The 20,479-nt window shown below is 42.0% G+C and overlaps 1 protein-coding gene across 2 annotated transcripts; it reads right to left on the reverse strand.

Annotated features, from left to right (window-relative positions):
- Positions 1-2,274: 2,274 nt before the first annotated feature.
- tfap2b (transcription factor AP-2 beta) lies at positions 2,275-15,839 on the reverse strand. Of its 2 annotated transcripts, none has more exons than XM_032543421.1 (7): positions 15,777-15,839; positions 13,121-13,576; positions 11,175-11,229; positions 9,183-9,402; positions 8,736-8,854; positions 7,826-7,967; positions 2,275-3,314 (listed from the first exon to the last, which is right to left on the reverse strand). In XM_032543421.1, the coding sequence occupies exons 1-7, from the start codon at positions 15,822-15,824 to the stop codon at positions 3,026-3,028; spliced, it is 1,329 nt and encodes a 442-aa protein (XP_032399312.1). In that variant the 5' UTR covers positions 15,825-15,839; the 3' UTR covers positions 2,275-3,025. The 2 variants fall into 2 exon arrangements, with proteins under 2 accessions (XP_032399312.1, XP_032399314.1); XM_032543423.1 differs by lacking the exon at positions 15,777-15,839 and adding an exon at positions 13,878-14,321.
- Positions 15,840-20,479: the final 4,640 nt, after the last annotated feature.

The following is a 20,479-nucleotide window of genomic DNA, read 5'->3' on the forward strand; positions in this document are numbered from 1 at the left end:
AGTTCAGTATGGGAGATCATTTTTGCCATTAATTTAATTTTACTTTTAAATCTACAACTAACATGAAATTTCCTTAGAGTATGAAGCTTAAACGAGGTTAGGTTTAGCTGTTTTGTTCAGTTAGAAAAACAGAAAATCGGCCACACACTCCAGTATCCATCATTGTCTGTGTCAGCCACCAGTGCACCACTTGCTGCATAAGTTTAATTAATTAATTTCCTGATTTTTTTTTCCATAGAAGTTTTTTTTAAGGAGGAAAAGAAAGGTTTTCACCGCAGCTAATTGACACTGAGGCCAACATTTGGTCTTACAGACTTATACAAGTGTTTTTCTTCCAATATGTTGGTATAGCTAAGTTTTTAATTCCTAAACTAGAATAACATTGTATTTCATATTCCTATCGTTTACACCGTCTTTGAAGCATTCATTGACACATTTCAGTCAGTTGATGAATCCACATGCGTAAGTCTATGCCAACATTACATTGTCATTTAGTTACACCGAGTGCCTTTTGTGATAATGTAATGCACAGTGTCACTCGTCCTCTGAAGGAACGGATGCTGCCTGATTTCCAACCTCGTTTTTTCTCTTCCGTCTTTGTTGATTTGTTTTCTTTGGCTTGTTTGCTTATTGTTCCAGCCAACCTGTCGTTGTTGGAGCCACTGATGCTCAGCAGCTTCCTGTCTTTGTTGAGCGAGAATCGCTCGCGGACATGCGGGTGTTGAACTCTGCACCTGCGTCACGCGGCGTTCCACTCCACGGGTCACACTGAGCCCGCGGGACACTTTTCCTCTCTCTCCCCTCTCAAGCTCCCTATTTTCTTCCTCTCCGTCTCTCTTTCTCATTAGCTTTCTCTCTGTCTCTCTACTTTTTCGTGTCTCTCGCGCTCCCCCGTCATTAGCACACCGGCAGTAGATCCCCACCGCAGAAGCGGGCCCGCGAGGCACTATTCAATTCCCCCCGCGCGCGTGCGAGAGAGAGAGAGAAGCCTCTGAAACGAGGGCCTCACTGGCCGAAAAATACAGCCAATTATCTCCCTGGAATAAGGCAGCATCCATCATTGTGTGTGTGTGTGTGCGTGTGTGTGTGTGTGTGTGTGTGTGTGTGTGTGTGTGTGTGTGTGTGTGTTTCAGAGGCTTTGCAATACGCTATAAAGACTAGACTATATTTTAAACCTTGCAAAGCTGTATTGAACAATATTATTGTTTAATTATTAGTATTATAATTATTATTTGTATATTTTAATCTTGGACTACATGCCATAAACAATGTCATTATAATGCAACACGTCAGCAATAACTAGGCTAAATATAGGACAATTAAAGGACCATTTAGCTATTTTTTTTTACCGTATTAACTACAACTTTTGGGAAAGTAAACAACTGAAAACGTTGACTTGAACATGGAATATACTCACTGAGTGATGGTCACTGTTTATAAGAGCTGTTTTACTCTTGTTTTTGGAAACATTAAGGTAAACAAGCCTTAATAGCACCAGAAAACAATAATGACTCTAATTTAGTTCTGGCCAGTCCATGTGTTATACAGTTAATCAATTCTGTGTTTGCATTTTTTATTTTCATTCATATAAAGGTTGTGCCTTTGAATATCACAATTTCTTTACGTCTTCCTCACATTTTCCTCCCTGCCGGAAAATAACGGGCTACATTATACCGATTGTTAACCTGAGGTGATTTTCTAATAAATATCTAAAATATTAATTCTTAGCTCTGTTATACCATGTCCTCACAGTGATCGGCAATCTACATTCTGCTGCATCGAACGATTAGTTTAAATGAAAAGTAAAATTTAATTTAATGGTTTTCTTTCATGCCGTCGTTGGCCTATTAATCAAATCTTAATTGTTGTTGTGTTTTTACACTGGTACCGAAATGGTGAGAAATTCCTGTTGCGATAAACAGACAGAGTGTTGTTAAACCGGAAACCCACATTTCATTTAGATCAAACTGACGAGGCCCGGCCTGTGAATCTGAACCCTTACACTGAATATCCCATAATAACAGGATTAGTGATGGGGCCAACTCTAATTTCAGTCATTCAGAAAGTTGCATTTTCTTTTTAATCCCCCAGGTGTAAACTATTAGCTTGCAAATGTCCATTAATATCAAAGTAAATAACTAGCGATAAATGCTCTGACATCAGCTAAAGAATATATCATGTTTTACATTTTAAATGGATTGAACTAAAAGTGAGTCTGACGCCCCCAATCCTTAGTGGGACTCAGTGGAGAAAAGGCGCGGGCTGCACACCTCGCATAATAAAACACATGGTTTATTATCAATGTGATAGAAATGAAATCACTGGACAATTAGAAGCATGTCTACCCATCATCAGCACCATGACAACAGCTCTATAAGAACAGAAAAACACTGGATGAGCCCCCCCAACCCCACACAGCGGCTCACAAAGGTCAAATCACAGAAAAATAGGCCTACTCCAAAATAGCTGGTGCACCTATTTAAACAACCATCCATTTAAATTAATATAAATAAATATTTACACACATAAATTAACACCCTCCCTCATACTTGCGTTAAGTAATCGGACAAACCTGTTTCACAGATCACGCAATCTTCATACCCACAATGCTTTTTCTGTGTGAGGACAAACACGAGCGTGCGCGCACAACCACACACACACACACACACACACACACACACACACACACACACACACACACACACACACACACACACACACACACACATAATGTTTGTTGGCTGCTCAGTCTCACAGGACGCAGGCAGGCGGAGCAAAATGGATGTAACACAGTAACCATCAAGTCCTCAGGGGAATGAAAAGAACTTAACACAGATGAAACATCCCTCTGTGCTCTCTGACACTGGCCCACAGGTGTCTTCCTCCTCCTTTTTCTCTCTACCAAGCCTTCCTCCTCCTCCACAGCCCTGTGTGTGGCAGTGGTGTAAAGCTAGAAGTAACGGTGTAACGCCTCTGTCTGTGTGTCCGCCTCCCATTCAGCTCTCCGTCAGCGGACCCCAAGGCTTCATTTCCGCTGCTTATCCTCTTTGTCGGCCTTGTTGCCGCCATCCCCGTGCCGGTTGTTGGAAGGATTGTTAAGAAACATCTTGTCGAGTCCTTTGAGAGCCTCGTTGAGGTAGTTCTGAAGAGTGGTGAGCGCTGCGCAGATGGCAGGCGAGCCGAAGCCGTGCGTGATGAAGGAGAAGTGGGAGAGGCAGTTCTGGATGCCAGGCTCCAGGATGGGGCTGGGCCTGGAGTTGCCCAGAGGAGTCCTATCCTGGGCCAGTAGGTCTGTGAACTCCTTACACAGCTGTCTGCAGGGGACAAGACACAAGACATCAGGAGGGAACCCTGCCTCGTCTTAGGGTTTCCCCCAAAATGGTAATACTGCTGATAGTGGACGTTCGGTGACAGTATTAGTATAACTTTGTTTTCCAAACATGAGAAACCTCTTTTCCATTGTTTCTAAGTGGAAAAAGTGCAAAGACTGACACAGAATTTTGACAACAACATAGAAACACTCTGAAAACTAATATTCTATAACTTGCCACTCTACTGCACCAGAATCATGCATACTTGTGTAAGATGATCAAAACGCCTCAGGCAATACGTAAAGAAGAGATTTTATTAATCCCCAAGGGGAAATAACATTTACAAATAAAGAAATAGCAGAGTATCAGAGCACAATGAGTGGCCAATATCCAGTTAGAACTACAGTAAAACGCCTATCAATACCGACCCTGTCAGCAAAACGGCACACAATGTGTGCATCATCTTCCTGGTTTAAAAGCTGAGTAAATGCACCCAAATGAACCACCACCAACATCTTGCTGAGATGCCTCTGTGGTGAGACAGCCTCATGGGAAGACATTGAGGGTATTTTGCACCATTAGTTGCAGATGTCCCTGCAAAGACACCTGAAAACTGAAGACAAACCACAGTATTATTGGTAAAAAACAAACAAACAGGCCCCCTGGGGAGCTCACCTGGTAGAGCTGGCACCCATATATAGAGGGTTACTCCTTGATGCAGTGGCCGCAGGTTGACTCCGCCATGCGGCCCTTTGCTGCATGTCATTCTCCCTCTCTCTCTCTCCCCCCTTTCATGTCTTCAGCTGTCCTATATAAATAAAAGGCCTAAAAATGCCCCTAAAAATAATCTTTACAAAAAACAAATCTTACAGAGCACTGGAACTTACGTTGCAATCGTATAGTTCTTTGGTGCTTTAACTGCACTAAAAGAAAAGGGGAACATTCACTTTAAGCTGCATTTTAGTACATCTTATTTTTTTGGACATGTGGAAAAACAACTAGCTACCAATTGGGTTAACCAAAAGTGCTTTGCTATCTAAATGCACAGCACATTTAAAGTATTTGCAATACATTGTTGCAGCAGTTTAGTGGCTAATAAAAGCCGAGCAGTGATACCTAGAGCCGTGTTCTCGTTAGGCAGGGGCAGTGGTGGACTACAGGTCAGAGAAGCAAGCTTGTGACCGTGAGGTCGTCGGTTCAATCCCCAGCCTCTAGGTAGCTTGTCCCTACTTCATTACCACCACTGAGATGCCCTTGAGCAAGGCCCTTAACCCCAACCGCTCTAGCTCAGTGGCAGCAGGTCAGACTATGGTTGTGCTGGCCAGCTTCCAGGTAGGAGTGGGTAACAGTGTGAATGTGATCAGGCTTCCTCTCAGTGAATATAGGTAAGAGGATAAAACAACATTCTGACTATCACTGAAACCCACATTTCTTTTAGATGGTTCAGCTGCTCCTGAAGACAGATGACCATCAGGGAAACTGAAGTAAAAGATTGGTGCACCAGTGTTGTGCAATCAGATTTAAGATGGTAAACCAAGTTTCCTCGTCTACATTGTTAAACAACTCCTGGTCGGAACTGACCATCCCTAAAACTAAACAAACTAAATTCCTAAAACTGGAAATCCAGAGTTCTCACGAGAGAGCACCATTTGAATTTGCTCAGAGAGTTCTTCTGGCATCGAGTAATGCTGCTCATTAACTATGCCCTTGTAGCCGAGCTGCACCAATCACATCGGTGTGTCTGATGTAGGCGGGGCCGGAGGCGCGCTAAACAGAGGACGACAGTGTAATCTACCAGTTGGCTCCGCTGGTAGCTAAGCGTATGGGGCTCTGGATATGTCACCCCGTGTGTTGTTGTGATTGGTCGTAGTGTTATCCAATGGCGTGAAGTGAGATTTTCAAAAGCCCGCTTGGTACCGCCCCTCGGGATGGGCGACTTTCATTACTCAATGCCAGACTCTTAATCATCTTTCGGATATAGATCTGGATTTCCAGACTAGATGTTCAGTGGCTTCAGTGGTTCAAGGCTTATTTTCCAATGGAGCGTAGCGCACTTTCTTTCAACTTGTCTCTGTTTACCTCTGTTTTATTTTCTGATTTCCAAAATGCGTTTGAAAAAAGAGATAAAGCGTGAACTTGATGCAATCAGCTGCTGCAGTTTGCTTTTACCTGGACAGAGTGGCAGCGCCGGGAGAGCAAGAGACCTTTTCAATGTGATGAGTCTTTAATTCCCTTAATTTTTTTTTTTTTTTTTATCTTTTTGTTTCTTCAAATTCTAACACAAAGCTCTGTCTTCGATTGGGAAGGCTTGACACCAAAACCTGTTTATATTGATGCTTTAGATAAGACTGTTAGAAACCCTCTCAACTTTTAACGCCTACTCAATACTACATCATTTATGTTTGACAAATTATCTTCTAGGATGAAAAATGTATTTTGCCACAATACCGTAACTGCAAAATACACTGAGAAAAAAAAAAAAAAAGCCAATTGCACAGATTTGAACATTTTACAGAAACACAAGTCTGAAAAAAGAAGTGAAACTGTTACTAGCGCAAGACAAGTTGTATGGTTTGAGGCCTCCACATTAAGAGCCAATCTTTAACTGTTAATATGTAATTTTAGGTCATCAAACGGATCTTCATACTTCAACAGTAACTACAACAGTAAAAGAAAACCATATCTTCACCTTGTTCTTTTTGTCAAATTTCAGCAAATCATCCTCTGGTTTTAGGCCCACAAATTTATATTCAAGAGCCCTTTCTCGCTCTCTTTCTCTCAGATTTGTACTTGCACGCCCCATGCACATACACACACACACACCCACCCTGTAAGCGGCCTAAGGGCAGAGCTCCGGCAAATGAGTGACAGGCTGTGCAGGCCGAGCCCAGCTGGGGTTAGGGGAGTAGAGAGGAGAAGCCGCCACCCCGGGCTACACTCGTGGCTCAGGCTGTTGTTTTCTGACGACTTGAAACACTTGACTGCTAAATAATGAATTTCTAACGGGCAGCACCGACGCTCAGTATTGGAACAGGTTTGAATCTGAGCATCAAACATCCACCACCGAACACACCGTACATACTGAGTACATCGGGATGCACACACACACACACACACACACGCAGATGGTTTATGCAGTGTAGGCCAGCACACAGCACTATTTATGCAAGCTACAAATACGAGCTTCCTGATGGGATATTTGATTGTTTACAGCTCCTTTTCATCTAGAAATCTCATTCAGGGCAATGTAATCGGACACAGGACCGGACTACGCATTAGTTGGCAAAAGGCTTTTTTTTAGACATTGTGAAAATAGGCCAAAATCCCAAGTAATTCTGTGATTGAATCCACATTAATAAATCCACATCACCTCTCCTACCCTGGTTCCTTTAAAGAAACTCTGTGTTGCTCGCTTGCTAGAAGTAATCAGAAGATCCTGGATTCAATTCCACAGCTCAACGGCCGTAAAAAATGGATTAATATAAGTAACTTTTACGAGGAGTACCAGTAAAACGAATCACTTCTAAGACCAGAAGCGAAGGTCAAACATACACTAGAAAGCTCAGAGCTCGTATTTAGTAATGTCTGTGCGCTGCACATTCAAGTGTTCCTGTAAGCTAATGGTTATTTCGGTGGTGAAAATGAATGCCTTGCTGCTTTTGTTCAGCCACTACAAGATTCTTGACTTCAATGCAGATTTCTGCTAATTTCTGAATTGAATATAACTGCCCTCATTTTTCAGTGTGGCAATTTTGCAATCAGCCATTTCACTATAGGTTAGACCTATATCGAGTTTGATGCATTTCATTAAAAAAATCTCACTCTCCTTTTTAAATGTCAATGCCATGTTTACTGTGGCAAAGTGGATTGTGTAGGATTTAAGAGTCAAGCACAGAGTCTGTACAGGAGAGGTTTGCGCCCCCTCAGGGGGTCCTAAAGAGGGGCCACAGAGGCCCCAGGAAAATGAGGGGGAGTTTAATTTTACAGTAATTTAATTCATCAGACATGTAACTACTTGAAGAAAAATAATGGCCTGTTTTTCACCCTGTATGTGACAGTAATGCAATTCAAAGTGGCCCCCTGGACCTGTAAACTTTGTCGAACAGGGAGAATCTCAGCCATAAATATCTGTATGCCTGTTGCCGATCAGACTGTCTGGATGGTTTTGTAAAGGTGTGTTTTTCTTGTGATGATTACTGAAGAAAAAAAATCACTGTCTCCTTCTTCACCAATCACGTTGTTACATAGGCCTACCTCTGTGCTGACAGACAGATGTACTGTATCAGGGCCCAGACATTGGTACTCCTTATTCTCCATGCTGCTGGGCTGTGGTTGAATGTGGTTAAATATCTAAATTGCTCATTGCATATGATTAAACTACAGCTAGTCATCGGATATAACGTCATTACCACCGGTACCATCGCCCTACTCTACAGACATGCATTATCTATTCTGTGACAGACTACACCCTATATGAGGGAACAGAATCTAATCACACGGTCCATCAAACTCACTTTGTCGCCAGCAGCATGTTTTTCCGCGTGTGCAGCTCGTTGGGGTCCGCGTGCTGCCGGTTCAGGTACTCGCTCACGGCTTTGGTGGGGAACTCCGTCTCGCAGATGTATCCGAAATCCCGGGCCAGGTGGACGGCTTCACCTGGGGGGGGCGGTGGAGGTGTGGTTACAGTCAGTGTGAATGTAATGGAGACAAACAATTACCCCGCCACACAAAACCCGACCCGTACACTGCCACGTGTTTCTTTTTCGGTTTTTGTTAAGCCATTTCCTGGGTTATGCCGATTTGTTAAACCTGAGGCGTTATCCCTTTACGCACCAACGTGCCTCGGCTGTTCGTCCTCTTAGCTGTTGCAAAAACAAACCAAAAAAAGCTCAAATTGTTCAGTTTTATTGTGGAAATTAACGGTAGGTTAAAATGACCTGGTGTTGGAGAAAAAGAGCTTTTTGAACGAAACTAAAAATGTAGACGCAGTTAAAAAAAAAAAAAATCTGAAGTCTACAAAATGTCTGATGACCTGTTATATTTTAAAATGTAGAAAGAAAAATTCTCCTTATTACCTGGTTGTCTTAAAAATAACCAAGTTGATGGGCGATATAACAGTGGGCTATATGTATGTCAAGCAAGGCATATATGGAAAACAGAGGCCACAACGTGTCGTGTTGGTGTTCAGCAGAGGCCCAACCCGAGCCTTCAATGAATCATTTGATGTAAATCAGCAACCACAGCCCTCCTCTCCTCCAATAACGAGAATAATGCTGACATTATATTCGTTCAGCCATTTTATAAATACACGTCATTGTTATTTTGTTGACGTTTGGTGATGTTGAAATTATTGTTATAGGGAACAACTGTCATGCTAATATATGTCGGTAGTGTCTGTATTTCTGGAGTCAGTCGATCAGTCACCTTCTACGAGAGATGTGAGTAACGTGACGTTGGCCGCTTTGCGTCTTCCTGCTGGTAAATTGAGTCCAATCTTCTCCAGCTTCTCTCTCAGACATTTCCCACCATTTTTAGACTTTGCTCTGTAGAAACAAATGGAACCAATCCATGTTAATTGCACAATAAAAAAACAACTTGGGCACATATATTAAGAAATAGTTTAAAAAAACTAATAATATTACAAGAATCCTCTCACAAAGCAATATATAAATAAATGAACTTGATTAAGCAGTAGTCATCAGCTTTTTGTCTCCAGACATTGTGTTAATGTTATCTGTGAGTTAAGTGGCACATATACAAAGGCCTTCTTTATACCCAGGGTTTAATTAATAGCCCCCCCCCCCTTGCACATTTATCGAGCCAGCTTGTATAGGCCTGCATCTTATTCCTGCGTCAAGGCTGCCGTCGTACCTTCTCAACACGCCCCCCAACAGGGAGGCGTTGAGGCACTCGGGCGGGGACAGTCTCCTCTGCACCTCCCCTACGGTCACTTTGTACTTGGAGGTGGAGCTGAGCAGCGACAGGCGGCCCGGGACCGAGCAGAACACCTCGTTAATGTTGACGGTGATTCCCCCGATCAGCCCGTCCTTGCCGGCCATCAGAGAGGCCATGTTCTTGTGTGGCATGGGAACTGAAAGAGGAGAGGCGATGTGAGAGGCTCTCTTACATAACATGTTCCTAAAATACAAGAGGGTGCATCCTGATACTCAAGTTTTTTTTTTTTTTTTTATCTTTTAACCCTCCTGTTGTCCTCGGGTCAAATTTGACCCCTTTAAAAAATGTCTATATCTGAAATTCTTTTCAACCAAATTACCACAAACAATGTATTGGATTCCATACAACGCTCTTTGCAAATACAATTGATCACTTTTATTCCTGACTAAACTCATCTGTACGTTCCTCTGATCTTCACTATTAGTCAAAAAAATTCATAATTTCTGCTTTTTTAACTCAAATATTAGGTACAATGGGTGACTGCTGGAGAGATACCAGTTCATCTCCTGGGCACTGCCAAGGTGCTCTTGAGCAAGGCACTGAACCCCCAACTGCTCGGGGCGCCTTTCTATGGGCAGCCCCCCTCCCCACACACACACTCTGACATCTCTCCATTAGTGCATGTAAAGGTACTGAGCATGTGTGTTATTCAGGCCTATGTGTAATGTGTGTAATAACAACAGAGTGTAAATTGTAATTTCTCCTTGTGGGACTTATAAAGTATACATTATTATTATTTTTATTATTAGTACATTATTATTATTTATTATTATATAAATGAGGGTTAATAATCCTGAATTCCAAAAAGTAGGCTACTGTAAAACTAGTAAGGTGGTGTTAGTGAAAACAAAACAAAAAGTCTCAAAAAGGGACAAAAATGTCTAATTTGTTGTCAGTTTTTGACCCGGGAAGACAACACAGGGTTAAATCTTCTTCTCTTCTGTCAAACTTTGTTCAGTGTGCGCGTGGTCTCATTAGGCCTGGCCTAATGAAGCGCCCACGCGCCGGGCATTTACTGTTATTTAATGTCGCGCGACATTCTCATTACAATATTATCGATTGTTGATTGGCTCGCGCTCTCAAATCACATTAACCACCTCCCCGTCTTTTCTCCACGGCCGGTTTAACTCCCACCGGCAGCACTGGATGCTCCTTCATCCCGCGTGTTAATGCGCGCGCTAATGGCGTAAAAAGAAGAAGAAGCAGCAGCCAGCCTCGTGCATGCATGCGTAGGGGCCAGTGCGAGGGGTTTTTGATGGCTCCGCGGGGGATAATACCGCAGATTAGCTCTAAACGAGCTCACGAGATCTCCGTGAGCGGTGCCATTTATTACATCAGCGGCTTAAATGCCCCGCGGGGAGCTCAGTCACTCAACACCCCGTTACTAAATCAGCGCACATCATCAGGGCCAGCATGGCAGCCTGTCAGCGGCGCACTGCCTGCTGTAGTCAGGACACCGGGACCGTTAACCCGGCTCCGAACTCCCAGAAAGCAAGATGTGCCTGCATGGACCAGGGAGCAGCCCTCACAGTCCAAAACATGTCGCGTGTGGGCCACTTTAAATCCCAGTCGTGCCCTTTTTTTAGCTGGTGGTGAAGCAAGTCCACAGCCACTTGCACATTTGACCAGCCTTTGACTAGTAAATGGTGCTAATTTTGGACCCTGCATATAGCCTAATAAAATAAATGATAAAATCCTGATGGTCGTTAGCTACATCAATTGATACTAACAGGGAGTAAAGCAACCCAGGGATAAACTGGCACGTGAGCAAGCATACATCCTCAATCTCAGAATAGCCAACCTTTTTTTCAAAGATTGCTATATTTAATTGTAGGCTATTACATTGTTGTTTGTCGAACAGAAAGACAGAGGTGTGTGTGTGTGTGTGTGTGTGTGTGTGTGTGTTACCTTTCTTAATTACTGATTGATCCAGGATGCTCGTTCCGTTTGTGTCGTCAATGGTCTGTTGGAACCAAGATATACAAATCATTGTCATATGCTTTATAAGCTCTAAACAAGAAGGTCCACACTGTAATATCCAGGGCATGGGAAACTTTTCCACCCCACAAAATCCTGCAGGATTCATTTCAGGTCTTGAAAAGCAGAGGCATTTAGACCTATATGTGTTTGTTTTCCACAGAGAAAACGAATCCCATTTCTAATCCAGTCCATCTTTTTTATTCATGATGTGACTCGTGAAGAAGAAGCTGTTCACACAAATGGAAAGCCTCATTCATCAAATCTCATTCATTCATCATCCTGCGTGATAAATCCCTCTTTGAATAGACCTGCTGCTGTCATCAGTGCTGCACGCTTATATATATATAAAAAAAATAGAACTTGTTAAAACAAATTTAAATGGGGTTAATAAATGCATGACACAAATACGGAAAGCCAGAAATGAGAATCTGATGTGGAGGTTAAATGGCAAACAATTTGTGATGGCTGTGCCCTGAGGGGAAACGAGAGGAAGATGAAATCCTACACAGCTCACTAGAAGTCTATTTCACCACGTCTTTGGTAGCTGGCTTTGTGTATTTTGTATCTTGGCAGCAACAAGACAAATGTATCTAATCTATATTATCCCCACAAAAAATGTTAGCCTTCCAATTCAGTAAATCCAGTAAAAGCAATAGTATGAGCATGGATTTAACGTTTTCGTATGCAATTTATTCAATGTAATTATTGTCTTTTATCTGGACCATATTAATAGTTTGGATATGACAATAATAATAAGAAAATACTCCGTATTCATTTTAAAATAGAATGTGCAAATAGAGTGCAATTTTGATAAAAATGTTGCAGCATCTTCTCCAGACTTTTCTGCTTGAAATATCTACAAATCAGCATGGCAGATAAGGAAAGTGAATTTGAATTAGGGCTGGGCATTATGGAGAAAATCAAATATCCGATATTTTTTACCAAAAACCTTGATATCAATACCGCAATGATATTGTAGTGTTGACTGTTGGTGCTTTCACAAAATATTTACACAATGAGATTTTTAATAAATAAAAATCAGTAATGTGGATATAATGACTAAGTGGGTAAAGACAAATAATAGAACAGTTGCAACAGTCTGGTAAATTCCAAAAATGACATAACTGTACTGTAATGCAGCCTTTAAAACCAGGAAAAGACAACACTTATGCCATATTAGGATATTAGGATATTACAATATCCAAGATCTTAGATGATATCTAATCTCATATCATGATATAGAAATATTTCCGATATATTGCACAGCTCTAATTTGAATTAACAGAAGCAACATTTGAGCTCCATGCAGCAGTTTGTGAATTATTCTACACATCAGCATCTTCCCATCAAAGAAGATGTCTTAGCTCTGTTAGCTGTGGGCCATTTGTGTTTAGGCTACAGCTGCTGGGAGTCCAGCCCTGAGGGAGCTGCTCTGAGTTCACTGACCTTAACTCTAAAGGCACAGAGACAATAAAGAAGACAACTGTCAACCATTACCAATCCGTTTCTTCCACTCCAATTTTTCTTGTTTTTATTTATTTCAATTTTTGTAGTATTTTATGCCATCTAATGGGAACATGTTGGCATACAAAGATGCATATATTGTGCTTTACTGAATGGTAAATTCATGACTACATTGAAAATATTGTATGTGTTTTTGAGACAATATACAATACACTGTAATATAATTAGGCTGGCATAGTCTACATTTTGTACACGGTGCTCTTTGACTTGCAGTTTTACATTTAACCTTTCCCGGATATAGTGATCCCAAAATCTTTAAAATAACTTTTAAAAAAAATAGACCTGGAACTGTGAAAATATATTACATGCACTTTATCCTCCATGAAACTCAGCTGTGTTCTTTGACTCACCTGAACATCCTCCATACCGTGCAGCCCGTGCAGCAGTCCGTCGCCCATACCGGGCTCCAGTCCCGGGTGAGCGGAGTGCAGCAGTACATCAGGCCGCCGCACACCGTAGTCCCGCCGTGGGTCCAGCCCCGACAGCTGAGGCAGCGAGGCCCGAGGTTGCGCCAACAGAGCGGAGCTATCCATCCGATCCCCGGCGTCCTGCCGCTGTCGCGCCCCCCATGCGCTCTGCTGGCTCTGGTGCAGGGAGTTCAGGGAATACGGGTCGCTGACGTGGGAGTACGGGTCCTGGCTCTGGTAGTGAGCAAGTGGCTGGTACGGTGGCGGAAAGTACGGAGGCTGGAAGTCCGAGGATGGCGCATGAGACAGCGGTGGCGCGCTGGAGTAGGGACCCGCATGCGATACCGAGCCCAGCTGGGACAGGCGCGAGCTGTGGCTCGAGACACCGTCATGCCGGTCCTTGAAGAGGGGGCAGAGAAGAACAGAACAAATGAACTCCTTGCAGAATTGCAACTAAATTTTAACGAAATAAAAACCATATGGAGGCCCAGGATCTTGATGCATTTATTAGAGTAGATCGCCCCTGGGGATGTAGCCAAAGTAGCTGAATCTCCTGAATTAAAAGCATATAAGACCCTGGAGGGAAAATGCCTTAACCTAATTTTAAAATGTCTCAGAACGAAAACATATAGCAATGTCTACGGATTCACCATTTGCAAAATAATTCTGAAAGAGGACATTGTGAGGGAAGGAAACTCACCGCAGTGGAGTAGGAGTGAACTAACATTTGTAAACCCTCTGTTGACGTGACGAGGGGCTTACGGTAAAACAGCAGGATGTTAAAGATAATGTTGAGCCGAGATAGCCTAACTCATTCCAGGTAAAGGCAGCGCGTTTGTATCTGCAGGCTCGACCTGGTCTACAGCTCCATGCAGAACCTTCCTCCGCCCGGAGCAGCCGCCGCTCTGAGTGTGAGCACCGAGCGCCCGCCTCTACCCCCGGTATACGGTGTAATTGTTATTCATGACTGAGACTTACAGGAATATTAATGTGCGCGAGGCAGGGGACTGGCGACACACGGAGCGTGAAGCCTCTCGCGCAACCGTGAGTGACGTTTAAATTCCGTGGAGAGCCGAAACGAGGCGCGAACAGCAGGAGATAGAAAGAGGACTCTCTCTCACAGGAGAAAGCGAACAGGATGACCAGACCCTTGAGGAACCCCCCCCATCACAAACAAATAGCAACTTTGGGGGCCTTTTTGTAATACGCATTTCCGGATGCAGAATGAACACATTCTCTTGTTTTCTCTCTTTATATTGAGACACTTTTGCACAATCCATTTCTAAGCGAACGGACTTTGACGTTATAAAAACCAACATAAACCAGGTTGGTGGATTACAGTGCGAACAGGGTCAACATGACACTAATACCACCAGGGTCAGCAGCCTCGTGCCAATGCAAGGCGATGTAGAAAAGGGTTCCAAAGTTGGGAAAAAAAAAAAGTCTACGTTTACGTACAGACACAAAATAGGCTACTGAACACATTTAACGATTGTTTTCCAGTCAACTTCCGCCAGCCAACACAGCACTCGCACACTGAATAAACGGTGGCTCGTGCAGTGTTGCAGCTGCCTGTTATTAGCCTACTTAAAAACACACCCGAGACCCTACAGGGCGCACGAGGGGCTCGTGTGAATGCTGTCACGAGTCAAAAGAAGTGATTAAACTTTATATTGTGACATTACCGGCCCCTCTTCGCCCTCTTCGCCCTCTTCGCCGACTTGGTTAACAACATTATAGCCTCCCCTTCCTCGAGCCGTGGGAGAAAAGCCATGTGCGGCACGAGACAAGGGTTTCCCACCGGGCAGAGCCGAGCTGCCCTTTCTTCGGGTGCTTTGTGCTCGAGCCCATTCAGCGCGAGGCGAGGCGGAGTATCACCGGAGCACCCTCTCGCCCCCGTGCGCTGCGGTATTTCTCCCCCTCTCCTCTCCCCTCGCTCGTTAAAAACAATATATTGTTCTGGGATCGAAGCCAAATTATTTACATAATTCATTCACATTATCACCTTCCATTGACCCAGCGTGTATCGGTTATGTCTCTTTTGCAGTCATTTCAAATCTAAAATAAACCATTAATTGGCAATGTGACTATTTTACACTTTGGCTATTTTTGTAGCATCACTGGTCTTTTTTGTGAATATAATAATTTTTTTTTTTTTACACAGCTAAACATATTCAAAATCTCAAATTTGAGGTTGCTTTTAAAACATGAAATTTTCTCAAAAAAACCAGTGCCATATCATATTTATATTTATCCCATATGTTAAAATTCCAGAAAAGTTGAAATAGCCCATACATGTGTATGTTCAAATTTAACGTTTGACTTAATAGTCTAAAAAGCGAGTGGACCCACACCATAGCCACAAACAAAACAAATATTCTAAAGACTTTGCAATTTTTAGCGCAAATGAGCCAAACGAAATTGTCATGTGGTGAAATGTCCTCCAATTCATATTCATAGTCACCATCTCACAAAATAACAGGCCTAAAGCCTGCTGCAAAACACCTCGCACAACTTAACACTTCATTATTCCGCCAAAGCATGTCTAATAAGTCCTCAACACCACACACACACACACACACACGGGCGATAACGTTACCTCGTAAATATCTTCATACTTGACATTCTCAACTAGTTTCCACAGCATGGTCGCTTCTCCGGGGTCGGTAAACCGAATGCAACCAAGTGAGGAGGGGATGTCTCATCTCTCCTCTCTCTCTCTCTCTCTCTCTCTCTCTCTCTCTCTCTCCTCTCTCTCTCTCTCTCTCCTCTCTCCTTCGCTCCTCTCCTCTGTGGCTTTGTGAATGGGGAACCCCTGTTAAGACTCCACTACTGTTAAGCAGAGCTATAGGGCGGGTTGACGGCAGCAGCATCTCTGTGCATGAGGAACTGCAAATAGACACGAGGAACACATGTTTAATTCATCGTGTAGCTCTGTCATTTCCAAAATAAAAGCATGACTAGTTCTTGTATTGAACAACTTAAGAACTTCTACTATATCTTACTGTCAGACATTGAATGACTGTCTTGGTAAAGGCTGGTGGACTGTGTAAACACCAGAGACAACTATGGGAGTAAGTCCAGGACTTAATCATGTTCTTGATAAATATGTTGTATAATACAAATTTATAGATTTTTATCCCTCAACCAAACCAATAATGTAAGGTAATAATCTACCACATGCCTTCAGAACAGCTTTAATCCTTCAGGGCAGATTTGAGACTTTTTATCTTTACTGGAAGGCCGTGGTTGTTAGGCTAAGAACTGTGAGGACCAAAGCATATCATTCCCATTGTTTTCACCCTCATCAAACCTCAGTGACCCCTTTTTTTTGCCTGTTTGTTTCCTATTTGTCATTTGTCTGTATATCTTCTTGCCTTGTAATGAGGCCCATTTTGAGTCCATGTAGACGGGACACTTGTATTTACGTGACACACTACTACTACAAGCTACACTACCAGACTAACTTTGGTAAGGGATGGCAAGTGTGTTAACCCTTACATGTGCAATATTGCCCTAAAAGCAACAAAGGAGAGAGCAGGTATAGCAACATCCCTCAAAAGATGGGGCAGGCTTTAAAAAACAAAACAGACTTGTATAACTGGTAGTTGGATTAATGGCGTAATAATCATAACTAGCAGTGAAGTACAGGATGCTGTGGTTTCAGTATACCAACGCCACTCTGTCGTCACACAAGTAGTAAGAGCAGTTCTTATTACACATATACTGTATGCCTATATCTCACATTGTTTAAGTTATATAGGCCAGTGTAAGATGCATGCACAATAACAATCCAATATGCGATGCCCAGTGGTGAAACTGAGCTTGAATTTGAGGATTCAGCATCAAAACACATCATTGGGTGGTCAGCACATCGCATCATAGTCTAGGCGTGGGTAATACATACAGTAGACAGAATATTGCAATAAGTATTATCTCAATATAATATGTGATGACCTTTATGAACATATTGGAAATCCAAATACTTTGTATTTTTTAACACCTGTTTAGCCCAATAAGTCAATTTGTGTGTGTGACATTTTTTAAATAGTTTTTAAGTTTAATAGTTTTATTTCAGTAAAACTATGTTCTTAAGGATTCCGGGGGAAATTTCAAAAAATATTGATATTGTTCGATATGTTTTTGTCATTAAAAGATTATCGTCCAGTTATATTACATGACATCAGAGTGCGGATTGTACTCAGACTTTCATTCTTATTACAGAGTCACAGCCATTTGTCCACAATTCAGGCCCTGCTGGTTTAAAGGCTTCAGACTCTTTCTGTAAGCATCTCTGTGATCTACATCCTTTCTTAACAAGGGTTATTGGCTCCATGTTCTAGAAAGACCCTTTGACCTGATGTACTTGTACTTATAGTCCATGTGAACTGGGAAAAAAACGGTTAAAGGACACAGATTTAGTGTAATTGTTAAATTTACTAAAAAAACATCATATTCAAACCTATGTTATTTCATAGCTGTGGTCCTTGCCTATAACCATACCATACGTCCTTGTGAGACTTTGTCCAAGTGTGTGTTAACTGCTCCCTCTAGTGTCAGAAGTGTATAAAAGCATTAATCCTTCCATCTAAACTCTATTCTGAGATAAAATTGTTTGTTTTTCCCTTGTTTCCAATTTCAAAATGCTGAAACAAAGTTGATTAACCCTCATATTGTCCTGGGGACAAATCTGACCCATTTCCAAGTGTTGTTTTTAATACCAGAAATATGGGAGGGCGAAAGATGAGTGTCAAAAATGTTGAACAAGGCCAAAATACGTTGGGTTAAAAAGCATAACAAATACTGGAAAAAGTGACAAAAGCTACAAAAAAATCTTCAAAAACTTTAAAAACATCTTACAAGTAAGCGTAAAAAACGTTGAAATAAGTGGCTAAAACGTTGAAAAAGTGACAAAGACATTGGAGGGGAAAAATCAAAATATAATAAAAAAAAAATTAAATAGTTAAAAACATTTTTTTTAATGAAAAAAACAACAAAACATTGACAAAGGGACGTCCAAAGTGTTTTTATTTCATGGCTGAGGGAAAGACAACACAAGGGTTAAAAGGGTAAACTCTTAGTGTAATGATTTAGTGCTACATATTCAATTTAAATGTTCCTTTTAAATGCATTTTGTTATGCAGTTGATCTCAAGAGTATGGTATTTACAGACAAAACCAGATCAATTTAGGAGGAAATGCACACATTTGTGTCCACACTTGAGTCAGAAGTGGACATTTCGACCAGAAAATCACTGTCAGGAATTCCATTTGTGGAGATGTAGCTGTCTTTATTAAAAAGCTGCAAAAAGCTGCATAGCTTCAGTTCAGGTGTCAAAATAAGTTTTGGAGGTCTGTGCGGAGTCTCATACACTTATGCAGTTTCTCATATTGTCCGTACGTGTGTCGGTGCAAGCCTTTATGTGTATCTGTACGTTTTTTCTGACATGGTTGAGCTTTTTTGATGTCTGATGCAAAAAAAAAAAGAGAGAGAGAAAAACCCCGCCACTGAGGATACCAGACATGAATGTTTAAGAAGCACGGCTGTTCCCATGTTCTCTGGAATGACCCGCTGCCAAAGATTCACCCATCCTTCCTTCTTCTCTCTCTCTCTCTCTCTCACACTCACACACACACTCACACAACCATGCACACATGGCAGGGCATATGACTGTCAGCAATGACAGATGTCCTGACAGTCTGGAAGTCTGGAGGCATGGTTGTGGTTGTTGTCCTGCAGGGCTTTGACACACAATGTATCAGCATACATTACACACACATGTCACACTAATACTGCTCTATCTGCTCCCTGTCTTTTGTTTGCACCCATCAGTCCAAAAAAGACACATTCGTCGTCCTTTGTACTTTTACTGGGATTTCGGTCAGAAGCAATGTGGTGATAGTTTTGGATCTCACCTCTTTTGGCCCCTGTGCTCATTTTGCTTTTTCCATACCTGTAGATAAGATAAGACGGGCTTTGTATTTGCTCAGGGTCAAGTGTGAATTTGCCATCATTCACATTCCTGCAATCAGGATTTCCCCAGTGCATCACAATTCAGCCCATTGTTGTTCAGGAAAAAGTAGTCCAGTGTGTGATGGACGACTAAACATAAGGGTGAAAAACAGCGGAGGATCATTTCATGATTTCTTTCTGTCATGTGCCTGGCTGCGAGTGCTGACTGAAAGCAGAGCAAAATGACACTAAATAACAGTTTTGTAAATGATAAATTGATTGTTTTATTATTCACATCTTCAACCTCATCCTGTTACTTTGTCTTAGCAACATCGTCTAGGTGCCAGTAACAAGATGTGGGTGTAGTAAAATGTATAGTACACTGTTTACTATTTATTATAGCACTAATGAAATGGCTAAATAAAACCTTTTGGAGATTGTTAATGGTTGGTCATTTCACTGTCTGTGTTCAAGTTGGCTGACTAAGCTCCGGGAAAGGAGGAAATGGATGGATTATATACTGCCACTGTCATTAAAGATAGTTTCTTTTCATTTGCATTGTTTGAACTAATAACGGGATATGCAGCATTTGGATCTGGCTGTTATGACTATATAGGTTATTTTAAGCTTGTGTGTGGGTATCATTCTCAAGACTTGATTCATTATTCTCCAACCCTGTCCACTCTCAGCTGTGTCCCTTTATGTGCTGAAGCTATGCAGCCTCTATCTGCGGTTCTGCTGTTGACCACTAGGGCGCACTAGAACACCACAGAAAACATTTGGGGAATAAGAAATGAGGCAACAACATCGAGGCCTGAGTTCAGCATTGATTTGAGAAACTATCGGCATAAACCTGTAAATGTGAATAACAAGTCCAAGGAGGACTCAGTGACGATGTCAGCTGTGTTTTTTTCCCATTGTTTAAGATTAGTCTCACAGCAGACGTTTGGACATGTCGCAGTAGGAAAATCCCAGGTGTAAATGATAAAATGAAGGGTGGCTGACTTTCATTTAGCTGCTCTAGCTCAGGGTCTGGCTTTTGTACTGTCACACTGTCATGGCTTACTAGAACACTTGATTAAAATGGAGCCATCATTATTGTAATCAGTTAGGAACGCTTTCCTTCCATAACGCGGGGATGTTTGCTGTGCAAAAGGTCAACTAGTAAACATTTGGAGACTCAAGACTTCCCCCAATGCAACAGAAGGAAATGCCATAAAATCAGTGTTTCCACGTTGGCAGAATACCCGTGACCATGTGCATGATTTTCGGGTGACTGTTGGATGTTTAAAGAAGGGGAAACGATAAAATGACTACAACCTCAGCATTGTATTCAGAAACAAAACTGTA

This window comes from Etheostoma spectabile, chromosome 18, assembly GCF_008692095.1.
Source record: "Etheostoma spectabile isolate EspeVRDwgs_2016 chromosome 18, UIUC_Espe_1.0, whole genome shotgun sequence".
NCBI classification, from domain to species: domain Eukaryota; kingdom Metazoa; phylum Chordata; class Actinopteri; order Perciformes; family Percidae; genus Etheostoma; species Etheostoma spectabile.